At 42.9% G+C, this 18,766-nt stretch overlaps 1 protein-coding gene across 2 annotated transcripts in view; it reads left to right on the plus strand.

The window, feature by feature from the left end:
- Positions 1–17,544, plus strand: part of TMEM255B (transmembrane protein 255B) — a 64,592-nt gene extending 47,048 nt beyond the window's left edge. Inside the window, exons 5-10 of one of the 2 annotated variants that reach the window (XM_032679332.1) lie at positions 1,232–1,312; positions 3,498–3,583; positions 6,937–7,096; positions 9,980–9,988; positions 12,309–12,452; positions 16,828–17,544. In XM_032679332.1, the coding sequence (XP_032535223.1) occupies positions 1,232–1,312; positions 3,498–3,583; positions 6,937–7,096; positions 9,980–9,988; positions 12,309–12,452; positions 16,828–16,995 (648 nt within the window). In that variant the 3' untranslated portion in view covers positions 16,996–17,544. The remainder of the gene's footprint in view (positions 1–1,231; positions 1,313–3,497; positions 3,584–6,936; positions 7,097–9,979; positions 9,989–12,308; positions 12,453–16,827) is intronic. The other variant, XM_032679334.1, reaches the window with a different exon arrangement.
- Positions 17,545–18,766: the final 1,222 nt, after the last annotated feature.

Below are 18,766 nucleotides of genomic sequence, written 5' to 3' on the forward strand. Positions count from 1 at the left end.
GCATTCCTGCCTAGCTCTGCATTTTAACTAACTATGTATTTTGAGTCAGCAAATTTATACAGTTCACACTTCATAATCCAACAAGCATAGAATACTCAAAATTGGTCAAAAGTAGTGCAGATATTTCTGCAATTACTGTGTTATTCCTGGGTGGATTTTAACACTTTAAAATGCAGTGAAAGTTAATCAGTGCAAATTTCTGCCAACAACTTAAATAGTCCTTTGCTTGTAAGTTAGTATGGAAAGAGGGGATGACAGATAGTGAGTTTCCATCTTCTCTGTTGGAAGTGGTCTGTGTGACATACTGGGGAGCACTTGAGTCCTTTTGAAGGCACAGATCAGGACTAGGTAAGTGACAGAAAGTTGAGAAAGTCTCTTTTTATTTTTTTTTCCAAGTATAAGTAATTCCCACACTGCTTTGGGATAGACACTGAATCACAGAGGACTCAAGTTGTCAAATCCTCCTAAGGCAAATATGGTGTAATCTTAAAACTGGCTGAGGTATGCACCCTCTAGCCTTCAGAGTGGCCATTTGCCAAGGTCAGAAACACATATCTTCCATCTGGCCAAGGATATTTCATTGTGTTCTTCCTTTATATCAGTTTGTGGGAACCGTTACAAGGAAAATATGAAATATGAGCAGCTAACACGTATTTTACAATAAATAAAAAGGCAAAAACAAACAGTGCAAATTGCCTTCTCTTTGTGCCTTAATTTCTTCACCATTCTTTGGTTTGCTTTTGGGGTTTTAAGTGTGTGTTGTAAGTGGTAAGCTCAAAGTATTACCTATTTTACTTTGTTTTCTTTATGGATATTGTTGAAATCCCTTAAAAAGAAAGTCCCATATCTTGAAAACAGCAAAGTAAATCTTGGCGCTCGGTAAGACACTGTACCAGAAAAAAGAGTGGCTGAACTGTTCTCATAGAGCAGTACTATTTGACATCAAACAAGGAAGTGGTTAAATGCCAGGGGTGATGCCTTCTTAATAGTGGTGATCAATACAGAGAAAAAATAAATGATACGCTCATAGCTTAGTGGTGGAGTGAGGAAGGAAAAGAGGAGAGCCACTCTGGAAAGAAAGCCATCACGGGGGTGGGTGAGCTGCTTACCCAAGTGACTGCATTGGCTTTGGCTCCACAGAGCTGTAAGCATTTGGCATGGGGACACGGGACATGGTGCCTTCACACTTCCTCCGTACCAGTTACTATTTTGACTTCTCTTTTCTTTACAGGAACCCAGACCTTTGTATAACAAAAGGTGCCAGTTTTATTCAAGTGGAATAGGATTCCTATATGATGCCTACCAGACAGAGGTAAACAAACTCACCTCATCATGTGTTTATTTTGCTGTGCTTTGAGGGGCTGGGGAGGAGGGAGGTAGATGTTTGACAGCATGTCTGTGCATGTAGGTCACAGGTAGAGAGAAACCCCACTGTTCTTTCTCCCGCAAGTGACTCCCTGCTTATCCAAGCCTCTGATGATTGCAAATCACTACAATCAGTGGGGTTTTGAATCATCATTGGTGTTTCTATCCAGTACATTACTCTGGGACTGGAATGATTCCCAGTCCATCTATGCTGTATAATGGTTGTCTGGAATGTGTTTGTCAAATTGGCATCTTTCTCTAAGGAGGTTTTTGTAGACTCCAAGTGGAATAGGAAATATCTAAATTAATCCACTTGTATTGTCCAGAAGACTTCAAATCTCTGTATTTATCCAGCACAGGCCAAAACCAACAATGGTCTAAATGCAGCTTTTTTATTGTCTCAATGACATCAACATGGCTGGAAAAGTGCCCATATCCAAATGGCTAGCCTCCTGAGAAGTCCAGATTTAGTTTCTTTTCCTATTTTATTATTATGGTAAATTGGTGGTGAAAAGAAAGGCAGAGCAGCATTGAGAACAGCTAGACAATGGTATAATTTTCAAGAAGCCAGATGCCCTTCATCACTATCCCTCCCATGGCTAAGAAAAGGTGTATGGGGAGTGTTACCACCAAAAATTCTAGAAAGCTTAACAAAGTATATTACCAGGCTAAGCAGCTCCTTAAATCTTGCTGCTAGGGCACCCCGTTGTTGATTCCAGAAAATGTATGACAAAAATATTTCAATTATCTCCTTGACTGAAGACCTGCCCAGAAAAACTTATGAAGTGTGACAACACTCTAAGTTTTACTCCATCCTCTTCTAAAGTGTGCTTGCACACTCAGACATATAGCCTGAGAAATGCTTCTGATTTCTGTAATAAGCATGTGGTTGGTGTCACACTGACCACAACTCCTTGCGGGTGACCCCGGCCTTGAGCTTCCAGGCAGATGGTTTTCTACAGCTCTGCTGCTTCTGGGAATGTCTGAAGTTGGGCCACCCAAAACTCCTTCCTCTATTCTGGCAAAAAAAAAATTTATCTTTTAAAAGCGTGGGTAGTTTTTACTAACATGCTTGTCTGGTTGTCCACTGATTTAGAGTCAGCATGTGCTAATTCAGAGTTAAGGATCCATGGCATTTGTACTTGGCTTTTACTTTTCCAAAGTTAGCCAGCTAGTGAGCAGGGGACATCAAAATAAAAGCTAGAGAAAGAACGTATTTTCTGACTTGCTAGTTTTTAAAACCTGAGAGCTCTCCAGGATTTCAATGTCAATAAGCTAAAAATCTTTGGGGAAAAAAAGTGCCTTACATATAAAATATTTCAATTGGTCTGTAGTGCCAAATAGAAGTGATTAATGCTTACCACACTTAAGGAGTCATTAAAATGATTTCTTGTCTGGATAGAAAGTGGTGTACATGTGCCTGCCTTTATTGTTCTAACATCTGTCCATCCCTCGAATTCCTGCTCACACAAATTAACCTTTTCAGTTTTCTATTCAAAAGCTTGCAGTAAATGGTACTTATTTACTGGAGTGCTTGGATCTTTTCTGAATGGTTTTGTTTGTGAGTTTGGAGATTGATATTTCTGGTGTTCCTAATTATTTCCATCTTCAGGAGGTTTTTACTGAAAGGAGAGAGCTCACATTTATTGGAAGTTGTTCAGATAAATTGACTCCTTTGCCCATTTCACCACTATAATGGACTGATATTCTTATCCACTTCGGTGACTTTCTGTAGTGTATCTCTCAAGACATGGAGACATGGTCTCCACGCCACAGCTGTAGAGATCCAAATCTCATGGCTGCAAACTCTGGCTCTCAGCAGAATAGCACCAGGCAGTGCAGCAAAGTGCTTAAAAACTCTGGCAAGCCCTGACTGCAGGCTGGTGCTGGGGGCTCTGGGCTTCATAGTGCAAATGCCCTCAGACTCTGCAGCTGACATCCTGGTTAAATGTCCTAGGAGCTCAGAGATATTTTTTTGGCCTGTGGTTGTAGATTTTGGAATATCAGGACCTTTCTGCACAACAGGTAATAAAACTTGACACTGCAGTAGTTTCTTTTTTCTGTAGTCAGTAGGATGATCTACACAACACTGAAACACTGAGAATAAAGGTCAATCTCTTCTTTTTTGGCAGGTGACATGTCATACCTTAAACAGCAAGTGCCAGCTGAAAGTAAAGAGTAACACATGCTATTGCTGTGATCTGTACAACTGTGAGAAGTAAGTACCTGGGTGCAGTTCATGGCCGGTGAGAAATCCTTGGTTGTTTGTCCTTACTTGTAAATGATAGGGCCTGGAGAAGCGACACAATGCTGAGAAGTCCAGATCCTCTGCAATTGAAGTCCTGATGCCAGCAGAGAAGATGTCAGGACTTGTTTACTAGTGTTGATATTATTTAAGTTTCTTTTTCTTTAAACACATCCATAAGCTCTTTGCTTTGTGATCAAAATTGATCACAGTCACAGTCCTGTTTGGATATACTGTTGGTCTGGCAATACAATTTTCCCATTAGATTTAATAAGTTTTCTGCCTCAGTCACCCTTTACACACTTCAGTATCATAGATTCACAGAATGGTTTGGGTTGGAAGATCATCTAGTTCCAACCCACTTGCCATGGGTAGGGACACCTACCAAGTTTCTCAGAGCCTTATCCAACTGGGTCTTCAACAATTCCATAAATTGGGCAACCACAGCTTCTCTGGGCAACCTGTTCCATTGTCTCACCACTCTCACAGTGAGGAATTTCTTCCCAATATCTAATCTAATTCCTCCCTCTTTCAGTCTAAAGCCATTCCCTCTTGTCCAATCACTACATGCCCGTGTGTCATTGTGAGAAATATCTCTAATTTAAACTTAGAAGACGGTCAATAAAGTGAAACAAAGAACTTTATTAGCAGAGCACTGGGTGCACCAAACTCGTGACCTGGTTTGAGCACACCTGACTGGGAGGGGACAAGCCTTTTTAAGGTCTCTTGATTTACATAACCATTCCCTCACACCTCCCATGCCAGGCCCTGCTCCTCTCTTCCTCAAAAGGCAATCCTTGCCTTTTGGTACAGTTCAGTGGTTGTTCCCATCCACCTATGAGGCTGTTTCCCTGCCCCCAGCCGCATGGTCTCCTGGCAGTAAGCCCAAATTGGTCTCACTGCCTTACATGCTTTCTGATTTGCCTTCCTACTGTACCAGTAAGCAAAACAGTAAGTCAGCAGTAGTAACAGTGATCAGAACCACCAGAACAATAAGAACAGCAAATAAGGCAGTAAGCAGCAGTCAGTAACAGTGACCTCCAGGTATCTCAACATGAGGTAACCATGGAAATCCCTGCTTGTAATAAAACCATCTTATTTATTTCTCACAATCATCTTACCAGGCACTCTCATGCGACCTCTGCAACCCTCTACAGTTCACTGACAGTCAATTTTCCTTTTTATCCTCCATGTATTTCTCATCTTTCTTCCTTCCTACATGTCCTGTTTTATCTTGCCTCCTTTTCATATGCTAGCAGCTGTTTATAGCCCCAGTCCTCTGTAAGACTTGGCTAGTATCCTGCAGACATGAACATTTGGGTGTAGGGAAACAAGGGTGGCACAATCAAGGTTTCTGCATAACAAAGTAGCTCTTGCCCAGTTCCTGGCTCAACTAGAGAAGTGAAAAATGACGTTTGGGACTAGGGGTAAGTCATCTATGCGTGCATATTTCTCTTGCAGATAGGAGACAAAAAGTGAGTGCAGGTCTACAGGATGGATTAAAATCTACTACGAATGTTACAATCTTTTGCTTATGTAAGAAATATTAAATCCGGATATGATACAGTTATACAAAACAAGTGAAATGGGAAAGGTAGAGAATGCACAACTGTTGCACCTTTTCTGTGACGGACAACAAGCACAAAAGTCCTTACATTAGTCAATCAGGCATCAGGCATTTCTATGACAGAAAAATGATGGAACACCATATTTGCAATGCATTGCATATACATTTGCAATGTGTATTCTGAGAGTGCTTCCTTCCATGGTACACAGCTAACTGCTACATGTTAACACTGAATTAACAGCAGAATTCAATACAGAAAAGAACAGGGGTGTTAAAGGGCTGGAAGTATGCAGAGTTATCAAAGAAAAGTGTGTGAAACTCTGCTGCTTAAAGCATAAGGTAACAACAAGGAGAGCTCAGGCATATTCCCCCTCCAGATGGAGATCCTCAGTGCCATTTTTCTAAGACATTGAGTTTGTCTGAAACACCTAAGACTGATCACTGCTGTGATAGTATTCCATGATACAATTAGACATGTGTGTCCTTCACAGTGGACAGCAAGATCTTATGGCACTGGTATGGACAAGTTCAGAGTAAATAAGCAGTCATGCTGCTCTAGAGACTTGGCAATTCCAGTTCACAGGATGGCTAAAGAGAAGTAGGACTAGATACAGTCACACAGAGTGGCTTGTTCTCAGCCATGGAATAGAGTGGTATGTGGGCAGGATCACAAGTCAGATTTCCTCAGCCTCGTGGTAGCTGAAGTTATAGGTTTGTTTAGTTAAGATGGACTCATAATAGCGCCAAGTGAACTCAACAGTAGTGGTTTCTTCAGTGCAGAACCATGCCCTCAAGCCATTGATTGGACAGGACTATGCCTGCCTTGGTTCTTCCCAGAAATATTGTGGGTTTCTCCACGCTGCTACCTTCCTCTGCAGAGCTTTCCCTAACCACCATCTCCACTGCTGCCCCATGCGCTGGGAATGGAGGAACAGAAGAGTGAGCACAAACTGGTCACTTCTGGTTTCCACTATTATCTGATGGCAATTCCTAACAGTGGGAAAACAGGCTTGGCATTTAAAAAATCTTTCCAACTCAAATAGCTGCCCTAGGAGCTCATTAGTGGGCTAGAATTAGAGGCAGGTACCAGAAAGAACAACAGGAACCTGTGGTTTCAAATTTTGCTGTAGGATATTTCTGGCTTTTGGCAAGACCATGAAGATTAAACATGCCTGATTTGCAATAACTAGTGTGGTGTAGAAATATGAACAAAGATTTCTGGATAGTCCATGGTGTAAAGACACATCTTTATACTGTACTGTGTTGCATTTCTTAATTTGGAACCACGGACACCATAAAGAAGTGTAGCCAGCTAGAAAAACCTCCCTTCCTGTGGTTGAATTAATGCTTAAGCAACTTGCTTTTCCCAGTTTCAGAATGCCAGCAGGTGAGCTGTGAAACAAATCAAAGGCAAGCATGCTTAGCTGGTAGCTGAATGACAGCACCCATATACCAAGACTGTGCCTGTGTTCAGAGGCCCTGAGCAAAAAATTAAAAAAGAGTCCATGCTGATAAACACCACCAATCAGCATAACTAGAGTTGGTATTAGTTGGACTACATGTTTCATGCTAGCCTTAGCAGAGCCAGTTTTACAGAAGAACTTTATCCAGTTCTTCTGAGCAGTGTTTGGTGAGAGCATGGATGAAGAAGTACTTTACCAAACAGGAAAGCAAGCAGGAAGGATTCAGATCCTCTAGAGCTCTATATTGTGTGCAAAACCATTCCCACTGCAGTGACATTGTCTGCATTCCCTTTCAGTTCAGACCAGTCCTCCAGCTACTATGAATTTCTTGGCGTCAGCAGCTGTCAGGACGTGGTTCACCTGTACAGGCTGCTGTGGTCCTCCACAGTCCTCAACATCATTGGCTTGTTTCTGGGCATTATTACAGCAGCCATTCTTGGGGCTTTTAAAGACATGGTAAGGCTCACAGTCTCTTGCCTTATGTGCGGATGTCTGGGCTTGTTGACATTGTCATATGGGTTAAAACCAAGGAAGCATAAGTGTACAAAGGAGACACTTTGAACATGTTTACTGTGTGTTCTGGGAGTCTGGAGTTATATCTTTAGGCTAAGCTATTACCAACTGCTCACAGCTAAGTAGGTCAAGCCTGGTCAAATACATGAATAGAAGGGAAAAAACAGATGCCTGTCTGAACAAATGCTGGCAATTCACTTAGTGGCATCTTTTTTTTCCTTCTAATTCATCTCTGAACATGTGGGCCAGCACAGAATCTGAGCATGCTAGTTTGTAGCTAACATGTAAAACTCAAGTCCTAGGTGTGACTGTTTAATTTACGTAGTTCTTTTCCCCAAGAATGGGGATGAATTCTGAAGTACCAGTCAAGTTTTTATTTAAACAGTTGTGTACCCAGGTCACATTAACATCCTCTTTTGCTTCACTAAGGGATGCCACCCTCTAATTGCTGCCTGTGCCACACCACCATGTTGTGCTGATGTGCAACACTGCAGCCAGAAGAGGCTGTTAGCTAGGAGGGATTATCTGATACAATGCTTCATCCACCTAGATTTTCTTACACATTAAAAGGGTGAAGTTGCTATTCCTGGGATTATCACTGTCACTGGTCATGTTTGCTAAAGCAGTGCCTAAAGACCAACAAAGGGGCTGATGATTGATTAGGTTCTCAGAGGAGTAGATGGTCCCAGCCCAAAAAGCTTCCAAACTAAATGGGTGGAGGTGAGGGGATGGAAGTGAAATGCAGGAGCCAAAGGGAGGTGTGATAGCAGCACAGGTCACCTTATATCCATGATGTTACTGGTGGCTATTCCAGAGGCAAAAACTCAATAAAAAGATAGGTAAAACAAAGTAAGAGAGGGATGGAGCAGGGAAGAGAAAGCAAGAGAGATAGCTGAGTTGTACATCTGGGCAGGAGGAGGGGCAGACTAGAGGGAAGGTGCTACTCAGAGCTAGCAGACAGTGAGCCAAAGACCCAGTCAGACTGGAGACCATCCAGGCCTGGCTCTGACCACCCAGAGTTCCTCAGCAAGCATGCCTGGCCTAGCTACAACGTGTGTTGGGTGCTTAAAACCACCTGAGAGAGCAGGGCCATATGAATTATTTGAAATTCATCTCTATTAAGAGTTGCAAAATTTCCTGGAAATATTTCCCTCTCTACCTTAAGGAAAATGAGCACACTGAGCTTTCCTATGGAAGATATGTGCAGCTGAGCTATCAAATTTAAGTCAGTGGACTCATGCTAGAAGTTGATAAGATTGCAGCCAGCCACTAAAGAGTTGCAGCTGCCCATGGGAGGGAGTGGTGGCAGCTTTCCCATCTTAATTCATCTCCTACCCATCAGAGAAGCAATGGCAGAAGCAACCACAGTTGGAAATAAGGGAGAGAAAGCTATATGAAGCGTCATCTACACTAAGTCCCTGAGAGAGCATTGCAGCTTTTTAGGCGCCACTGTTTTCCCCTGCCTAGGCAGATGGGTGCAAGTGCAGCTGTTGGAGTTGCTAGTGCTCTCTTGAGAATGCGAAAAGGTACAGAGAGCCAGCCCAAGTCCATCTAATGTCTTGCTCAACGCAAGGCTTACATGGGATTTGGGCTGATGCATTGTAGCAGGGCAAGCTCTAGCCCAGATACAGCTCTGTACTTCACAGGGCCATCACTGCACTGCGTGTGAAGGATATCAAGCCAAGGAGATGTTCCTGGGAGAACTGGGATCTCCGTGACTTCATACATTGCCTGGCTAGGAGGCAGAGCCTGGGTCACAGTCTTGGTCCTTTTGACTGAGTGGCATAAAGCTGTGCAAGGAAATTGGAGCAGTAGTGGATGAGCAGCTTCCCCCCAAGCTTGGCTGGAGTGAGTCTGTCAAGGCTCCAGGTAAAAACTTGACCTGAATAAGCTGTTTAATGTCTCCTCTCAGTGTGAGCAGAAGAAAAGGCACTCCTAGTTCAAGGGAAAGATAAGTTTGTGTCAGTCACCTCAGCACAGGATCAATGCTGTGCTTGTGAAAGTCTTACTGAAGCAGCAATTCAAAATGCAGTGACCACTCCTTGCTCCTGCCTGTGCTTTTTCAGGTTCTTTTGAGTTATGTATTACAGCTGGTTTGCTAATCTGCTGCTCCCTTGCCTTAGAAAAGCTGTAACTTTTGAGGAAAGACAGGGCCAAGAAAACATCAAGCAGAAGAGGGAAAGAAAGGAGCATGGGACTGAAATAAGGAAAGAAACCCTTTAAAATATGTGGGAGAACTTCTTTGTTTCAGGATGTCACCTTCCCACAGAATTGCTCACTAGCATTTTGCAGGAAGAGCTGCAAAGCCCAGCTGAAATGCCTCAGGGCATTGCTCTGGAATTAACTTCCAAAAAACCTCCAGAAAACATCATGTCTGTCTCTCGGGAATGCTGGCAGCCAAAACGTGCTACAAAGGGGAGAGTTTGCAAAACAGTGCCGTTGCCTTTAAACCCATCATATTTCCTGGACAGAAAAAAAAAGTGTTGTTTAGGTTTTTGCGGGCTTTCTTTCTTGTGACAAATTCCGTACAGACTGACACACTCCCTGTAGTTTTGCTTGCTGCCACGGGGCCGTGCTGGCTCAGTGGGAAACATTTCATCCTCTCCTGACTCCCAAGGTGTCAGCTCAGTGGCCCAGTGTAACCCGTGGGGCTGCAGTGGTTGCAACAGGTACCTTCCTTTTCAGGTCTGCAGTGTGCTTGGATATAGGACACTGGCCGGGCAGTTACCTTAAAATCACCTTTAACAAAAAGCAGATTAATATATAACTTAAATAGATGGACTTGCAGTATCCAAAATGATAACACACTGTGATTATTTCTTACAGAAGACGGAGGTAAAGAATTGCATGGAAAACTTCACTTGCTGGTCCTAAGAGTTAATCTAGAAACTCCCTGCCCTGTCCCAGTATTCATCTGATGACTTCTGGATGTTTTCCTGACACACCTTGCCAAGGAATCTGCCTTCTGGGAGTTTAGGGTTACATTAATCTGAACTACTGATGGTTTGGGGAGGGGGTTGCTGCCTTTTTTTTTTTTTTTTTTTCCAATTAGTCTCCTTCTTGCAGTCTCCTTAAGGGAATCTGAACAGATTGAATAGCATTCCCGTATCCCTTCTCCTCTTCCTTCACCCTACTTTAAAAAGGAAAACAAAATTAATACCTAATTACTGAGCTACTTGCCATGGCTTAGCACTCATGCAATTAAAGGTGCAGTCTGATGTGAAAAGTAACCGTAGCTTGAAAATAAATGTTCTGGCAGGTTTGTGTCAGGCCAATGAGCTGACACTGGCAGCACACCCTGACCAGTTGGTAGCTCTTTATCTCTTTGACTTGGGGGGTGGTTTAGTTTAGAATGTCTCCACCTACCAGTGTATTTTAGGTGACTAATTTAACATAGTGTAATTACTGGAATACTTAATAAAATCATTCAACCAGCTTCAGTACCTGCAAATTGTTGATGGCTCTGGGCTGAGACCAGATAGCCTGATAATAAGGTGCTTTGATCAGTGGATTTGGAGTAGATGACTCCCTAAAACTGTCTCCTAGGATTGTTGTGATGTTCATACTCAGCAATTAGAGAGCAGTGCTGCTATGGATAGAGGGAAGGTGAGAGGACTGAGAGAGGTTCCCAGGAGAACAACTCAAAGCAGGTAAAATAGCAGCACTCAAAGAGACTCACACCAGAAAGTTAGTGACAGATGCAGAACAGGCATCTGTATTTTACACTGGGCAAAACAAGTGTTTCTTGATGCATTGATGTCCATAACCAGAGGGATCTAATTTCTCCTAAGAAGGAAGGGCACATTCTGGGGCCATGTTGCTGGCCGCAAACCTTTGGGTCTGAGGCAAGCATATTAACTGCTTTTCACTCTGTCTAAAAGGCAGTGTCTCTTCCTTTCTCCCCACCATATCCACCAAGCAGGGTGGGTAGAAAGGGGGCTACCTTGAGAGTGTTTTTGAGGATGCCTTGAAAATGAGAGACTTGCTTCTCCCATGAAATAAGCTCTCTGCTTTCAACCCCAACCTTTTTCTGTGCCAGCTCCTAAAATGCTAAGTTTCTTTAAGGAGCTAAGGCCTAAATTGTCAGGTAACCTCATGTGGTACATCAGTGACCTAGATGATGTTTTCCATGTACAAACACAATTAATATGCCTCTTTCTTAATCTCAGAGGTCTTACACTATCTCCAGAGGATACAGTGGTTTATGTCTCTCACTGATAAATCTGAAAGGAAATGCCAAGAAAAAAATACTGGCTGCTGCTTTCAGCATTTGTCTGGCAACTACCATGTTTTATTATTTCAGTGAAAAGAAAATTCCATGCTCTCATGTGGAGGAATCTGCTAACAAAAACAAAGGAAAGAAAAAAACCCACTCGATTTATCTCAAGAAGATCTTTCACAGAGCTCTGTTGTCCTTCACAAATGGTTATATAGCACATGGGTTTAGGGTTTAACACAACCCCCCTTTCATATTTATCTTTTGCCCTTTTTTTCCTTAGTAAGTTTTATTAGCTGGTTTAATATGAGCTCTTACTTCTTCCTGCAAACCTCATTTCACATTAATTAAGGGACATGTCAATAAAGCCACGAGAAAAGGATTTTATGTGGTAGGAATGAGGTATGCATGTCAAGAGTGATTCTGGAGACCTAGCAGCAAACTCTCTTTCACAAGTGAGAGGGAACTGTGAAAGAAGAGCAACTGGTCTGGAAAGGGAGATCTTTGTAAATCCGTGTAGGAAAGCAGTGAGAAAAGACATGAGGGCATCAGGTAGTTGCTGTTGGAAAGCATCTGCAGCAAATGGTGAAGGACTGGGTGTTTGGTGCTGGAATGAGTGAGAAGAAGCAGCCAAATATATGCTGTATGCTGTGCTCTTCAGGCTGTCTCAGATCTGGAGTCCTGCCAGTGCTTCTGGAACTGTTGCTAGGGAAGCACCAGCCGTCTTTTTCCAAGGAAAGAAGATTAAAATAACTCTGTATTTTTACTCAGTAAATTCACTCTGGATACACCCTCTCATTCTGTCTGCTCCGTGGTTTTTTGTAATCGTGTTGGAAAATAGAAAGCTGTTAAATTGTCTGATTGCTTGTGTTAGGAGCAGTTCCTGCTCCAGCTCCCTCTATGCTGTGCTGATATATTGTTGTTTTCTGTGCTAAACAGGTACCTCTGTCCCAAATTGCATTCAGCGCTGCACCTCCTCCTCAGATCCTGTACAATCCTGCCCAGCAGATCCTGACGTATGCTGGGTTCTGTCCTTCTGCAGCAACTATTTCTACATATCCATCCTACCCATTAGCTCTTCAGGTACAGTACAAAATGGCACCCTTCTTACTCCATCAGAAAAGCATAAGATGCTACTCAGTACATACTTTGCAGAGGTAGATCTTAGCTCTGGGGTTTGAACCAAGGCAAGGAAGTTTGATCCCAACTCACAGGTTTATCTCTGGGATGAGTTAGTCTGCACTAAGTTTCAGGTCTGTTCTCAGACTTTGGGCTTTCTCTAGTTGTCCTTTGCTGACCAGGAATCCCACTGTGGGATTCAGGCCATGTACAAGTAGTTACGAAGGTGAACACAGCCCCCATATTGGGCAAGATAAAGCAGCAACAGAGGCTCTGGGGAAGCCAAAGGAAGCATCTGACACACACAGGATTTGGCTGAAAAATTTATACACCTTAGCCCACCCTACCCTTAATATGGAGATAAGTATATTAGGAGTTATCAGATGGAAAGGAGACTGGAAAGGGGAGGACATAAGAGGCCTGTGAAACTGAGTGCTACAGAAAGGATTGTGGATGGATATTAGTGATAACTTCTTGCACACAAAGTTTTGGTTGCCTCAGTAAAGCTATTAAGGGGCAATATAAGCCAGAAATAGGAAGTGCTTTTATAAACAAGAGAAGATTCAAATGCCACAGGATGTTGTGGAGGAGTATAAATGAGGGGTTAGGGATTCGGGTCTCACTTGCAGCCCAGCAAGACCCCAAATGTCTTCCAGCCACAAGAACCAACAGGGGCCTATCAGAAGATGGAGCCCTGTTTCTTTCAGCTTCCTATAAGCATCTGCCACGGGCCACCACTGGTACACAACAGGCACAGAGCAGCTCTGGCAGTTGGCAGAGGTTGGTGAGCCTCATTGACCAGAGGCAGCTGGCCTGAAAGCAGGAAGGAAAGCTGCCAGAGGTGCAGCTTCCACCCCTTGTGGGAGGGGATACAGCATGAGCTGAGTCAGCTTCAGGTCAATCAGCTCCTTCAGAAGACTGAGGTACAAGTCATGCTCCAAGCCTGTGTTGTGTTCAGGCAGAGCTGGCTTGGAAAATGCAAAGAGTGGTGCTGAGGATGGTGTTTGCTTTTTTTTCCCCACCAGAGTGAGGTGATGAACGTAGAGTGATCTGGTAAATAACTGAATATACTGAGACCCTGTAGCAATCACAGGAGCTTTTAGATCTAGTAAAGCACAGTAAGACTGTTTTGTTCCATATGACGGCTTGTTATACTTTGGCTGTGTAGTGCTAGACCAATGGGTACCGCAAGTTTTGCAGTACTTCTTAATTGAAAACTGCACAATTTAGCATGAACTAACAGTGGACCAGTGCCCCACAGCCTCCTGGGCTACATCTGTTCAGGGACAATAAGCTACCAGGCACCGGCACTGGGACATGATGATCATCCACAGCAGTGAATGGTTAGAATGCTGCCCAGACCACCTAACAGTCTCCCAACAATGTTTAGGAAAGAGTCAGAAGATGGCAAGGGCAATGGACTGTTCCCAGTCAGCAGCATGCACACAGACAGTCCCACTGGTTTGGTGGTAAGAGTTCAGCTGTAGGGATGTCGTATGTGCTGTGCCAGTTGGCTTCACAGCCAGAGAACAGTCCTTGGCATGTCTTATTTATTAACATAAATGGGTCCAGGCACTTTGAGACCAAGGGTTGAGAGGAACATCTCTTTTTGTTTGCTTTTAGCTGCAAAGCTGTGCTTTCTGCAGAGTTCAGGTAGCATATAGCCAAGAGTAGAGAGAGAAGGGGATAAAAACAGATGAAAGAAAACAAGCCGAAAAGATGCATGTAAGTAGTCATGAGGATCCACTGTAACTGTTTAGTCCTGCGTCCACTGAGAAACAGAAATACACTGTATTTACCCAAAATTCTTGTCTGCATTCCAAAGCAAACACAGTTATTTTCCTATTTTCTACTTTTTCAAAGAAGTGTGTTCATTTGTCTTCTTTCCACTTCATAACATACATAGGCAGACACCATCAGCTGTTCCCAAGCCAGAAAATGTTAGTGAGAAGCACTCGGCTTCAAAGGGAAAAATTTAATCCTATTTATTCCTAGGGGGAAAGAGAAAAAAACCCACAAGCCAGCCACCTCCCTGTATGTTTGAGCTCATCATGTTGCAGTTGGGAGAGAAGTAATTTCTGCATCAGTATATGAGTTAAAAAATCATAATTAACTTACTCAAAGCTGCAAACGGTGAATATTGAAAGCAGGGATGATTAGGAACAGCCAGAAGCTTAACTGTCATCTGCTTCCATTACTTGAGAGTTGTGGGCTGAATCTATGTGGCTGGAAGTCTTCATGATCCACCTAAGTGCCCCAAGCTGCTGGATTCAGGCCTGCTGCTGGATTCACAAACCCTGCTCAGCTGGTCTTAGTTCTTAATGCTGGGAGCTAGGAATCTGGGGCCAGGATTCATCTGACTAAATGCAGGGGCTACTGGCATTTAGGGATCTAGTACTGCCTATAAAGAAATCAAGTAGCCACCTGTTCCCTCCTGCCCCTCTGAGAGAGCCCAGGTCCAGGTCTTGTAGTCCTCCGTGTGTCAAATCTGCAAAGATATCTGGAATATCCCTTGGCATCCCAAAAGGACTGAGCACTTACATGTGGGCAACTGAATTAAGCTCTAGCTGTCCACAGAATAGGAGACCCTGCCTGAGCTGGTCTAACCTTTAGAGTCACACATGGATTATCTCAGGCTAAAGGTATATGTCATTCATTCCTGGTCCTCTGCTGAATCCAGGATCTCACTGAATAAATGCTTGCTGGAGGAGCAAACTAGGTCTTTAAAAGAATTGCAACCTGAGCTCATGGTAAACACTCCTCAGTTCACCTCCATGACTTCCTTGTCCACAAGCAGAAATCAGCCAAATGCAAAAAGAAAGGACAATAACAGGAATGCATTTTGACAAGGATGTAAAAAACATTTATTTTGTTCATTGTGCCAACAAAATCATTCATCACTTACTGGTACAATTCAATCACAACCAGTAACAGGCCTGCCAACTGGTCAGGTAAAGGTTGTGATTAGCTGTGCAAGGACTGGTGGTGACGACAGCAGTTATGGGTTGTGCCAGTCATTTGTGCTAGAGGAGAACTCACTGTAGAAGCAATTCCAGGCAAACAGATGGAACTAGTGGTTGCAGCTTGAGAGGAGAGGGAAGCAAAACCTCCAAAACAAAAAAACCAAAACAACCCAAACCCACAACTGCGTTTAGAGCTGATGTACCTAGCAGGTCTGTTAGCATACCTGCACTGCCTCAGAGGGTTAAAGGACATAATCAGCCTTCCTGTCAGGATGTCCCCACTCTCACTCACTAAGTCACCCTGTGACATGCATGCAGGACAACGTTCTCCTTGCCAGGAGGGTTTGACCCAGGGCAACAGCCCCTGCTCACCCAGAGCCCCATGGAGAAGCTGGGCACTTTGGCATGGGGTCTGCCAGCGCCGGGGCAGCTCTGAGATGCCACTGTCCAAGGGCCAGCCCTGGTACTGGCCTTTTAGATTGTGGCTATTAATTTTTTTAGCAGCAGGGAGCAGCGTTCACTTGCCATACTTTTCAATTCCCTTGAAAAAGCTCCATGATTACTTCATTTTGTTTTTTAAATTCCAGGCACTTAAAGTTCACTTAAAGCCTGAACCTGAGGGGACCTGAGCCCAACTCTCCAGTTGAAGCACATGGACTGGCATGTGCTGGCATATGAGGGGAGGAGTAAAATCCTGACCCTCTTGACATCAGTGACAAAACTTGGTTAAAAGAATGGTAGGATTTTATCCAGAACATTATTCCCTACATGGATTCTTTTAATAAATTCTGCTTGTTCCTGAACATAGGCTACTTCCTAAGCTCTATTTATTTTTTGTGCCTCTTTTAACCAAAGCCCCATAATAGTTGAGACAGCCAAAGTGAAAGACCTACAGGGAGACACATGCCTACATGTAAAATTTTCTTAAGAAGAATATGTATTTGGCAAAGGAATAAGACTTTGCATTTATGCAAGTGCTACAACTGAGATTAATTACATCTGAGGTAATTTAAATTTCACAGTGATGCCTGGAAACAAGCAGCTACATGTAACCTAATCAGCTGGTCAGGTGCTGTACCTCACCCAGGAAGCCAGAGCATCTTTTCCTCCAGAAATTCCTGTTCTGTTATATTGCCCAGCTGTCTGCACAATGTCTGCACAATTAAAACTGACTTAGGTTACAGAAGGAATCTGTCTTGTTTCACTAAACACCATCATTGCTAGACTTAAGCAGGTGCTTTAGAACTAAAGTTAATGTTAAGCTGCAATGCAGGAGAAATTTAATCATGAAGCTCATTATCTAACACTAACATGGCAAAAAACCCCAGAACTGCAATCCTTTACTGAAAAAGGTATTTCCTTTTGTCTACATACAGCCTGCCAACAATTTTCCAGGAACATCATCTACTGACATTTCTTTATCAGAAGAAACTCAGCCTCCATCTCAGTCCAGCTCCAGCTATGGTCTTCCCCCAAATGCTCCAGCCCTGTATACACCGACTTACTGCCTGGCCGGAGAAAAGCCTCCACCATATGCACCATAGAACAAAGAATTAATTTTAGGTAGCTGGTAGGCTTTTATTTTGTTTCTAAGAAATCTCTGGAAACTGCTGTGCAGGCACTAGACTTCCCAAAGGAACCCACCGCAGAGCGTCTTACAGCCACTCCGCTTTACCTGCATCTCACTGTGAGCAGGGCAGAACCCTGGAAAAGTAAGGGCAGGCACATCACCACTGGGGCATCCAGTCACCACCTAGTTTGCCTGCAGTCAGGTGTAGTAGTGCTTTCTGGCTGCAGTAAGGATGAGATGTTTCCTTCTCGGTGCACTGCAGAATAGATTTTCTTCAATGGGAGAAATGAAGAAAACACTCTGGATATGTGTTCTGCTTTCATAAACCAATACAGAGGGGTTTAAGCCTGTGCTGTCTGAGTGCGTAGTCAGAAGCTCTCTGAATCAATAATTTTCAGTAGGAGGCCAGGTGTTTGTTTGCTTGTAGTATTTATTTAATAACCCTTTTTGGTGAAAGTGTTGTACCAATAAAGTGTGGCAATTATTTTACAATAAAATTCACAGTGTCTATTTATACTGTACCTAAGGCTGTCTGTATTTGTAAGGACAGGAAAACAAAATAGCACAGAGGAAGAAGTACCCTACCAAACAGTTTCCTTTTTCAAGTTTCAGACAGAAAGGCTAATTTTATTGGACTGTTACATCTGTACTTTGTGCCAGTCTAGTCTGCATAGTAAAATGTCATGTCAGTGTGCTAAAGATGAAATTTCCAGACGTGTATTTTATGCTGTACTTTAGTGTTCAAATTATTTCCTTTCTAGTCAAAAGAGGACCACAACCAAAACCATTCTATTTTAAATGCCAGTTACTTATTTTTAAACTGATCAAGACCTGATGCAGGCATTTTACAATGACTGAGACAGAATGAATGAAGGGTCATAATTCCTTTTTTTTTTATTATTTTCTCCTATTGCATAGGCTAAGCAACAATACCTCTGGCAGTGCCACTGACAGGAAAAAAACCATGTCCCTGATGTGTGCACCCTTCTGCCTCACTGTGCATCACATTGGCTGGGATTCATCTTGGCACTTGGCTGCCACATTTTGGGACAGCAGTGGTTACACCAGCATGAAAATCCATCTGACTGCTGCACCCCTTTACTGCATTTTGCTCCTGTAGGAAGGATGTTGGTGCTGCTTGCTCCATAGATCTTACAGTCTAGACATCAATGAAGCTACAAAAATTTCCTGAAAGGCCAAAGAGCAAAGTAGGGAAAGGAAGGTATTTCTCATTAACGTTTTAAGCAGCTGCTCTGAATTATGAAGATATTGAAAAAAACCATATAAACCAAATCAGCTTACTTGACAGTTTCCTTTCAAAGGAAGTGACACCATCAGACCTGCTCAAAATAGAACAAAGAATGATCATCCTTTTACATATTTTCCAACTTTCAAGAAATTTCTGTTAATTCACGTACATTTGTGTATAAAAAGCAGACGCAGATTCAGTACTAATACACGTAAGATCAGAGATTAATTTATAGGGATCATAAAAGCCACCTTTTGTTAAGGTTTTTCTAAGGTGCAAAGTTTTAGGCCAGTGATGTTAACATCAGTGACGAGGTGCCTTATGTGTACTGTTGATTTATATGAACCTGACTGAGAGAAACAGAAGTCAGAGAAGAGACCATTATTTTTGTTTTAAACATTAATTTAATGCGTCCAAAATGCTTAGTTCTTGTGCAAATACATGCTATGAAGAGCACAGTCACCATGATCATGAAGTAAGTGGACCCACACATTTA

The sequence above is a fragment of the Chiroxiphia lanceolata genome, chromosome 2 (assembly GCF_009829145.1).
Source record: "Chiroxiphia lanceolata isolate bChiLan1 chromosome 2, bChiLan1.pri, whole genome shotgun sequence".
Classification (NCBI taxonomy): domain Eukaryota; kingdom Metazoa; phylum Chordata; class Aves; order Passeriformes; family Pipridae; genus Chiroxiphia; species Chiroxiphia lanceolata.